At 50.1% G+C, this 10,062-nt stretch overlaps 4 protein-coding genes across 4 annotated transcripts; all 4 read right to left on the reverse strand.

Annotated features, from left to right (window-relative positions):
* Window positions 1–421: 421 nt before the first annotated feature.
* LOC311130446 (histone H3.2) lies at window positions 422–832 on the reverse strand (the record flags this gene model as incomplete). Its single annotated transcript, XM_084163172.1, has 1 exon — window positions 422–832. One exon carries the CDS (start codon window positions 830–832, stop codon window positions 422–424), a length of 411 nt encoding a protein of 136 aa, XP_084019298.1.
* A 482-nt stretch (window positions 833–1,314) lies between these two features.
* On the reverse strand, window positions 1,315–1,701 carry LOC311130380 (histone H2A; the record flags this gene model as incomplete). Its single annotated transcript, XM_084163104.1, has 1 exon — window positions 1,315–1,701. The coding sequence occupies one exon, from the start codon at window positions 1,699–1,701 to the stop codon at window positions 1,315–1,317; it is 387 nt and encodes a 128-aa protein (XP_084019230.1).
* A 797-nt stretch (window positions 1,702–2,498) lies between these two features.
* On the reverse strand, window positions 2,499–3,122 carry LOC311130602 (histone H1; the record flags this gene model as incomplete). Its single annotated transcript, XM_084163385.1, has 1 exon — window positions 2,499–3,122. The coding sequence occupies one exon, from the start codon at window positions 3,120–3,122 to the stop codon at window positions 2,499–2,501; it is 624 nt and encodes a 207-aa protein (XP_084019511.1).
* Window positions 3,123–6,694: 3,572 nt separating this feature from the next.
* Window positions 6,695–7,006, reverse strand: LOC311130681 (histone H4; the record flags this gene model as incomplete). The annotated part of the gene is made up of 1 exon (XM_084163467.1): window positions 6,695–7,006. The coding sequence occupies one exon, from the start codon at window positions 7,004–7,006 to the stop codon at window positions 6,695–6,697; it is 312 nt and encodes a 103-aa protein (XP_084019593.1).
* Between the last annotated feature and the right edge of the window lie 3,056 nt (window positions 7,007–10,062).

Raw genomic sequence — 10,062 nt, forward strand, 5'->3', positions numbered from 1 at the left:
ACACAACTAATAGTGTCAATTATTCATCTGAACACAATTCTTGTAACTATTCGGCCTATATTATCACTCGTTTCTTTTCCCCCTCCTTTGTAAAGCATTTTACTGTGCTACTATAGTCCAAAGTAAGTGGATGATGCCAGACGGTTGTATATATATATATATATATATATATATATATATATATATATATATACACATACATACACACACACACACACACACACACACACACACATTGAAGCTAGACTTCAGGCAACGAAAAGGTACAATACGTAGCTTTTAGACGTGTTAGTGAACAACATACATGGTGGGTAATGTAGAGGTGCGTGTATACATGGAACAATTGTGCCTTTTTGATGGAAATATGGAGGTGGCTCTTAAAAGAGCCTTTGGGGGATTTTGGAGTTCAGGTCATCCTCATTTATGCGCGCTCTCCGCGAATACGGCGGGCCAGCTGGATGTCCTTGGGCATGATGGTCACCCGCTTGGCGTGGATGGCGCACAGGTTGGTGTCCTCGAACAGGCCGACCAGGTAAGCCTCGCTAGCCTCCTGCAGGGCCATCACAGCGGAACTCTGGAAGCGCAGGTCGGTCTTGAAGTCCTGGGCGATTTCTCGCACCAGGCGCTGGAAGGGCAGCTTGCGGATGAGCAGCTCAGTGGACTTCTGGTAACGACGGATCTCTCTCAGAGCCACGGTGCCGGGCCTGTAACGGTGAGGCTTCTTCACACCGCCGGTGGCCGGGGCACTCTTGCGAGCAGCCTTAGTGGCGAGCTGCTTCCTGGGGGCTTTGCCACCGGTGGATTTGCGAGCGGTTTGCTTGGTTCTGGCCATGGCGCTTCTCTGACAGTCGGGAGTATAGCCTCGAAATGCCTATGTGAAGTTTATAAAGCCGGCAGTGGCGCCTGCTGATTGGACACCATCTCCCCACCACCCCGATTGGCCCGTTGCGCAGGCCTCCTCCGTTGGCCATTGGACGGGAGGCCCGGCCTCTCCAAAATTCAAACTCCCGGTGCGCGCGCGCAATAGGACGCCGCCGGCCCTTTACGCATAATAATAGTCGCCAAAGTCAAGAGTGACATCTTTATAGGCACGTTGTAATCTAATGCTAGCCTGCTATGGCAAACGAGGCCTAGTAGGTGTTGTTGTTCATGGAAGGCCTCATGTGGGCACAGAATGTCGAAATAGTTGTGTATACACCCACTCAATGTGTAGCGGTCATAGAAAGGTACTTTGCGCTTTTGGAGAGCTAGGTGGTTGGCTCTTAAAAGAGCCTTTGGGGGTTGAGTAGTCAAGTTGAAGTCGCAGTAGCGAATTTACTTGGCTTTGACTGCCTTCTCGGTCTTCTTGGGGAGTAGCACTGCCTGGATGTTGGGCAACACACCACCCTGAGCGATGGTCACACCGCCGAGCAGTTTGTTCAGTTCCTCGTCGTTACGGACGGCCAGCTGCAGGTGACGGGGGATGATACGAGTCTTCTTGTTGTCACGGGCAGCGTTGCCGGCCAACTCCAGGATCTCAGCAGTCAGGTACTCGAGCACGGCGGCCAGGTAGACTGGTGCGCCAGCGCCCACACGCTCGGCGTAGTTGCCTTTGCGCAGTAGCCTGTGCACACGGCCCACGGGGAACTGGAGCCCGGCACGGGATGAACGGGTCTTTGCCTTCGCCCTGGCCTTGCCTCCGGTTTTGCCTCTTCCGCTCATATTGGTATCTTGAGAAAGTCACAGAAAGTCTGAATGAGCCGCTCGCCACTTCGAGAGCCGTACTTATACCTCGCCACAAGAGGCAACGATTGGCCACCGGGCCGGTGTGGCCTTATCCAATTGGAGCGAGGGACAGACAGACAGACAGCCCTAAGCCGGTTCCCACCCACAGGCAGCGAGTGAGAGGCTACTTTGTGTCCCTCCGACTTTGTTACTTTGTGTCATTTCGCGTGAGCGCCAAAATGTCCGACATGAAATCCTCACATTATTTCTCTCCAAATGGGAAACAAACAGCTGGTGAGGGTGCACTCTTGAGTTTGAAATCGAAGCCACTATAGTATTGTTATTACATGGCACTTGTAACACATCACAGCAGCCTGCCTCTGAACGGGAATAGCCCAGTGGCTCATATATAAATATGGCTGTTGAGGGTGCACTCGTGAGTTTGAATTCGAAGCCACTATAGTATTGTTATTACATGGCACTTGTAACACATCACAGCAGCCTGCCTCTGAACGGGAATAGCCCAGTGGCTCATATACAAATGGCTGGTGAGGGTGCACTCGTGAGGTCGAATTTCTAAGCCATTTTGGCCCTCTATTATATTCCTCTCCCTTCGCACACACCCAGAGTGGGACGATGTTGTGTGCGTAAAAGTAGCCTAGTGTGCGTAATTTCTTTTTCACGACAGATAGTACATGGAAATCAATGCGCTTTCTATGGAAAGAGGTGGGTGGCTCTTAAAAGAGCCTTTTGTGGTACAACATGTGTCGAGTAGAACACTGTTTGTAATAGGTTTACTTCTTCTTGGGGGCTGCCTTCTTGGCCTTGGCTGCCTTGGGCTTGGCGGCTTTGGGCTTGGCTGCCTTTGTAGCCTTCTTGGGGCTCTTGGCCGCCTTCTTGGCCGCTGCGGCGGGCTTCTTCACCTTCTTGGGGCTCTTGGCGGCCTTTTTGGGTGTAGCGGGCTTCTTGGCCTTCTTGGGGGACTTCTTTGCGGCGACGGCCTTCTTGGCTGCTACCTTCTTGGGCTTCTTCGCCGCGGCGGGCTTCTTGGCGGCCACCTTCTTTACTTTGGGAACTGCGGTTTTCTTGGCGGGCTTCTTTGCCTCGACGGCTTTCTTGTTGAGCTTGAAGGAGCCGGATGCACCGGTGCCCTTGGTCTGGACCAGGGTGCCCTTGGTGACGAGGCTCTTGACTGCGATCTTGACGCGGGAGTTGTTCTTCTCCACGTCGTAGCCGCCTGCCGCCAGCGTCTTCTTGAGCGCGGCCAGGGACACGCCGCTCCTCTCCTTGGAGGCGGTCACAGCCTTGACGATGAGTTCTCCTACGCTGGGTCCCGCTTTCTTGGGCTTGGCTGCTGCCTTCTTCTTGGGTGCCTTGGCCGGCGCTGCGGCTGCGGGTGCTGGTGCGACTTCTGCCATGTCTGTCTGTCTGTCTGTCTGTCGTTTGGTCCGGTACACACACACACACACACGGTCTGCGAGGAGTAGTTTGCTGTAGACGCTGCTCTGCGCTATTGAAGCTCCACACCGAGCAGGGGGCTGGCCTTAAACGCGACATGAGAACCATGTAGACTCAAGGCAACCAGCTCGGCTTCTCTGGGCTGGCCAAATGCTCTTTCACTTGTGTTTTCTGTTCGCCTATATCGGCCCGAAAGTCACCGACGGAGCCGTGTTTTTGGTCCAAAAGCGAACGGCCCAGCGAGCAGACTTGTCTCCGTTCAGAATAAAGTAATGTGGGCCGCGGAAGGGCCGTGCATTTTGTTGCGGCTCGCTCAAAACCTCACCGTTCGACTGTCGGGTGGAGCGGTGCGCACTGGTTTTCCTGTGCTATTTGTCTCCTAAATGGCCTAAAAGTGCATCCGATTGCGAGCAGCACTTGTTGTGTAGTGAGCCGAGATGTCTGGCAAGGGAATCAAATGGTTTGGGGTCCCCTGATGTGGTCAGGGGTGTTTTAAAGAAGCGCTCTTTTGGGGACCTTAAAACACATGCACCTGTGAGGCCTGGCTGAGACTAGTGTTGTACCTCAAGTTTCAGGTTGTATTCGTCATATGTACAGGATCCACATGGTATAAACAGTCCTACGACATGCTTACTTGCACTATGTGTGTGTGTGTGTTATTGTATTAGTACTTTTTGTGCACTGGCAGTGTGAGTGTTGTTGTTGTTGTATTTGTAGCCTACTATTTCTACACAGTGAGATTGTGTGTTGTCTTCTGGTAGGTAGGTAGGTAGGTAGGTAGGTTGGCTGTCTCTACTAATATATTGTTCACCTGCTTGACTCCGCAGCGTGACTCGCCTCGGTCTTTGTGTCTGTGGGTCTTGGTGTCTGGCTGGCGCTATGGAGGCTGGCGCCCCATGGGTCATGGCGCGTTGATATAGGCCTAGATAGAGGGAGTCTCTCTCTCTGTCTGTCTCTCTCTCTCTCTCTCCCCCCAAGTGGGACAAGGGCTGCATATGTGGTTGGACTGGGAGAAGAATCCCAGCAGGTGCATGTGGGTCAGAAGGTTGATTGCGGCCTCTTTTCTTTTCCTTGTTGTATATATGTATGGGGCGGCAGGTAGCTTAGTGGTTAAGAGTGGTTAAGAGCGTTGTGCCAGTAACCGAAAGGTGGCTGGTTCTAATCCCCGAGGCGACTAGGTGAAAAATCTGTCGATGTGCCCTTGAGCAAGGCACTTAACCCTAATTGCTCATGTAAGTCGCTCTGGATAAGAGTGTCTGCTAAATGACTAAAATGTAAATGTATAGGCTATCCCCAAGGTAGTCATTGGGATCCGCTGCTGCTCCAACGACTATCGCAAGGGCCGCCCGCTCGCTCACTGTGTTATACTGTGACTTGGCCTACAGACACATTCATATCCTCACGTGGAAGCAACTGCCTTAGCTGGTAGAGCACGGCGCTTGTAACGCCAAGGTAGTGGGTTCGATCCCCGGGACCACCCATACACAAAAATGTATGCACGCATGACTGTAAGTCGCTTTGGATAAAAGCGTCTGCTAAATGGCATATTATATTATTATATTTATCCTGTTGCCTCATGAGGGTAGTAGGAAGGAAAATACACTATGTGCCTCAAATGTACTACACTTTACATGGACATTTTGAGTCATGTAGCAGACGATCTTATCCAGAGCCACTTACAGTTAAGTGTGTGCCTACATTTTCATACTGGCCCCCCTTGGGAAACGAACCCGCAACCCTGGCGTTGCAAGCGCAGTGCTCTACCAACTGAGCTACAGGGGACTATATATGTATGATGCGACCTGGACCGGAAATGACCCGTTGGCAATAAGGGCTACGTATATATATATATATATATATATATGCCTACTCCTATTCTTCCTAGACGGGATTATTCACCCCCTTTTTATTCTTGCCATTATCGTTCTCATTCACATCATTAGGGTATAGTCCAATGATGGAGCGTCCATTCTCCCCGTCCGTGTCCTACCGATTCAGGAAGTCGACTCAAAATGACTATCCGCTCATTAAACGACAAAAGGCATTTCTTTCCATTCAAACCCAACAGACTGCTTTTTTTATTTACACCCTTTGTCAAATGGTGCCATTTTTCATTGCCTTCACCTGGAATGGAGGCCGACAAACATGGGTTACTATTCAGCGTGCAAAGACAACAAAAAAGGCGCGCTAAACCCCTACGCTGGAACGGGCGGGGGAAATGATACAATGTAGCCGTTCTCCGAGCCGGCGCGCGCCGCCCATTAAACAATGATACAATGTAACGCAGCCTACCTGCGCATTCATTCGGTGGCGATGGAAATGCTCTTTTTACTGACAGAGTGGGTGGCTCTTAAAAGAGCCTTTGGGTTAGTAGAGCAGTCCAAATGCGCTGTTTACTTGGAGCTGGTGTACTTGGTTACGGCCTTGGTGCCCTCGGACACGGCGTGTTTGGCAAGTTCACCGGGGAGTAGCAGGCGCACGGCGGTCTGGATCTCCCTAGAGGTGATGGTAGAACGCTTGTTGTAGTGGGCCAGGCGAGAGGACTCTCCGGCGATACGCTCGAAGATGTCGTTCACGAACGAGTTCATGATTCCCATGGCCTTGGAGGAGATGCCGGTGTCGGGGTGGACCTGCTTCAGGACCTTGTACACGTAGATGGCGTAACTCTCCTTCCTGGACTTTCTGCGCTTCTTGCCGCCCTTCCCTGCGGTCTTGGTGACGGCTTTCTTGGAGCCCTTCTTGGGCGCTGACTTTGCTGGCTCGGGCATGATGATGTCTCGTTGCTTCTCAGAAACGAATGAGGGGGTGAAGGGCGCTTACCCGTCTTATGAAGAGGAAGCTAATCAAAGTCGGCGGCCGTGGACACTCCCCTGCTTGCTCGTAGGCGCCCCTGCTATTTGCCCAGTGGAGCTCTAGCGCTCAAAAGAGCCTTCCGCTCAGAGGCTAGCTTCCCGAACAAAGACAATTGAGGGCGCGCGCGCGGGTCCTCACCCCCTCCCTCCTCTCTATAGCCTATGCTCTGTGACCGATGGGGAATTGTGTGTTTCAAAAGGGGGGCCTGAATAGTTGTCCGAATGGCACGATTGTTGTGCCACATAATGCTGGTGATAGAATTGCCCACGTTGGCACCGTCAGACATAGGGCTCCCATTTTGGACTGTGTGTGTGTGTGTGTGTGTGTGTGTGCGCGCGCGCGAACGCTGTCCCCCTCTTTTCGAGCCACATCTACCGACGGGTGGTGGTTTTATGTTGTCCAAATGCCACTATTGCTTGACCCAAAATAACAACGTCACTACACTTTGCCACTGTCAGATATAGGCCTCCCTCTGTGCGCTAAAACGGGAAGGGACATTAGAATCCGCTATTTAATACTCCCTGTCCACTCGAAGTGGCTCATACTTTCCTATCAAATAGCATACGGAAGAAAAGAAAAAAACACTATATGGAATGGGCCCTTTTGAAGCGGATGTGGGTGGCTCTTAAAAGAGCCTTTGGGTTCGAGTCGGGGTGTTGAGGTTCCGAAGAGAGTGCGTTTAACCGCCGAAACCGTACAGGGTGCGTCCCTGTCGTTTCAGAGCGTAGACCACGTCCATGGCGGTAACGGTCTTCCTCTTGGCGTGCTCGGTGTAGGTGACTGCGTCACGGATCACGTTCTCCAGGAACACCTTTAGGACACCGCGGGTCTCCTCATAGATCAGACCGGAAATACGCTTCACGCCGCCGCGGCGAGCCAGACGTCGGATAGCGGGTTTGGTGATTCCCTGGATGTTATCGCGGAGAACTTTTCGGTGACGCTTGGCGCCTCCTTTTCCAAGTCCCTTGCCGCCTTTGCCTCTTCCAGACATGGTGTGTTCGCTAGTTGAGTTCAAGTGAATGAATGACTTCAGCGCCGGTGCGTGGTGCGCTATTATCTGCGTTTGGTCGACCTGATTGAGGCCATCGGCACAGAAAGCGCGCCTCTGTGATATGTTCGGAGGCGTTGCAAAGGGGAGGGCGCTCGTTCTAGGGGACTAGGGAGGAGCGATTACAAAGGTGACGTGAAAGCAACTACCGTGCGCGGGAAACATACTCCAATACTGATATAGGCTATGTGGAACACAAGGCCAAACGGTGACAACTGGGAGATCAGCTAGTACACTGTGTCCCTGTCCTCATATTGTTGTTGTTGTTGTTGTTGTTGTTGTTGTTGTTGTTGTTGTTGTTGTTGTTGTTGTTGTTGTTGCACCTGATTTTACTCATTGAGGACTTGCTAATTAGGTGACAGGTTGTTCAGTCAGCTGTGGCTCTCCAGGGCTACAAGAAAAATGGGTATTGTTGGGGGTAGGCTACTCTACCGCTGGAGTTGGGAAACACTGACCTAGTAGGATGAGTCTGTTTAGCTATGGAAGGACGTGTCGTATTGACTGTCATTAATAAACATCACTCTTCTTCTTTCTTCTCTAGACACCACTCGGCCTGACAGTAAGGGGGCCAAGAGGACCTGGGGTGCGGATGGGAGGGGTGGTGATCCCTCTGCAAGCTGGAGCGTTTACAAAATAGTTGTCATCATCCTTATGCCTAATGTGTGTTGCAGCCAAACAGCACACACTGTTTGTGTGACTCCCTGACATTACGCAATGATGTAAGCACATTTGGGAATGTCTTCCATATTGTTGCATAAAGACGACCGTGTGCATAAACTGTGAGACCGAGAGTGGCGTACCTTTACCCACACACACACACCCACACACACACACACACACACACACACAATGAAGGGATTGATTTCCTACGCATACAGAGGTGATAGTGATGTGCCAATATTGTATGGTACCTTTCTTAGCAAACCAATAATAAAGCTTCTTATAATGGAATTATTGTTATGATGTTGATCATTTGTATTGCCGCAGGATAGCCTCAGATGTGTCGTCAAAGAAAGGCCACAGAAAGAGGGCCCGTCTCAACTGTTCATTTCAAAAGGGACAAATTGGGGGGGTGCACTGATGCCTTAAGGGCCCAAGAGCACAGACTGCCACTTTATCATTCAGTGCAGTTGAACATCTCACATTTGACTAGCTTTCATAGGACAACTTATTGTTGCCATAATTGTCTCTTACCTGTACTTACTGGCTGCCGGCCCTCGGTGGAGTATATCGAGGAACAGAGGGTGCCTTTTAGGATAAGGACTAACAAGGTTTTGACTAGGTGGGATACAGCTACGACCGGAAGTGACTTTTCCCTAGCAGTTTAGGCTAATTAGGCTAGAGTGCAGATACTTGACATGTACAGTACAACAACAAATCACAGAGGGCCTGTTACCACACCCTATAGGCTTGAACATCATAATATCACAATATATAATAATACTCATACATAATAATCGAAAATCACCTTTGACTACAGTGACATTGGTAGTAAGTAGGCTACAGTATAATGGATAGCTACCCAACTGGGACAGAAAGTGGAAATTGAAGGGGGACACGCAGTGAGCAAAACTCCTAACGACATAAAAACACAGACACTTCAGTGGAACGCACAGGGCTAGACGGGAAGGAAGACGTGGAGAAGGACTATTGAAGAGGAGATGAAGAACACCGGAAGCATCGAGTGAAGAAATGGGCCCGGAACAGGGTTAGGCCGAGATGCACTGTTGACGCCCTATCCTTCATTTAGGACCTCAAAGAAATGAGTCAACTCCTATAGGGACTATTTTCACCGCCACCTGCTGGACCAGAGGTCATGTGGCCAACACTCTGCTTGAGATCATTAAGAGCTATAAGGAGTCCATCAACTACCTGGTCAGTCAAGTCATATAGGGGGGGATTTCATGGCCACCTGCTGGAGCAGAAGTCATGTTTGCCAACACTGGCCTTAAAATCATTAGGAGCTATAAGGAATAAATCAACTCATCATTCAAGTCATATAGGGAGGGATCTTAGCACCACCTGCTGGATCAGAAGTACCCTTCACTGTAGGCACAAGAGAGCCATCATCTCTCAACCGGTGCAATTTCCATAAGTATGTGGTAATAAAACAAACAACGACAGCTCCTCATATAGGCAGTGGTTTCAAAACTCTAAGCGCGTGTTCAAGTAGAGCACACCAAATCATACATGTACTTGTTCATCACACTGAATCAGTGTTTAATCTAGAAATACATGCCTCGCGTTGCAATACGTGTTCTTGTAAAGTCATTGCTTTCCACAATGCAATGCTCACATCACTTTCCGTGTGATATTGTTGGTCATTTGTTCAAATGTATTTGACTATGACTTCATCCGACTGCTCTGAATTCATAATAACCTCACGGTTTGGTGTTAACCTACCGATTTTCAACTGCTACTGCAGTAATTGCCTACTGCAGATTAGGAACGCTGTCATGAAAATGTATGCTTGGGAAGTGTTGCTCCTGAGTGGCGCAGTGGTCTAAGGCACTGCATCGCAGTGCTAACTGTGCCACTAGAGATCCTGGGTCGAATCCAGGCTCTGTCGCAGCCGGCCGCGACCCGGGAGACTCATGGGCGGCGCACAATTGGCCCAGCAGTCGTCCAGGGTAGGGGAGGGAATGGCCGGCAGGGATGTAGCTCAGTTGATGGCGAGCATGGCGTTTGCAATGCCAGCGTTGTGGGGTCGATTCCCACGGGGGGCCAGTATAAAAAAAAAAGTGTATTCACTAAACTGTAAGTCGCTCTGGATAAGAGCGTCTGCTAAATGACTAAAATGTAAATGTAAGTCTAAAATGAGGGTAACTCCCCTTAAGGTAAATGTCTGTGTTCTGAGTGGCAAAAAAATACTGATTTTTTCATAACATTTAGATATGTGCATACTGCCTGTCCTTAGGCAACCGCATTTAGAAGGGAAAGAAGTGGAACAAATGAATACTTTTCTTGCTCTTCAATCAAAACAAAAGCTTCACAAAGTG

This window comes from Coregonus lavaretus (genome assembly GCF_964263955.1).
Source record: "Coregonus lavaretus genome assembly, chromosome: 6".
NCBI classification, from domain to species: Eukaryota; Metazoa; Chordata; class Actinopteri; order Salmoniformes; family Salmonidae; genus Coregonus; species Coregonus lavaretus.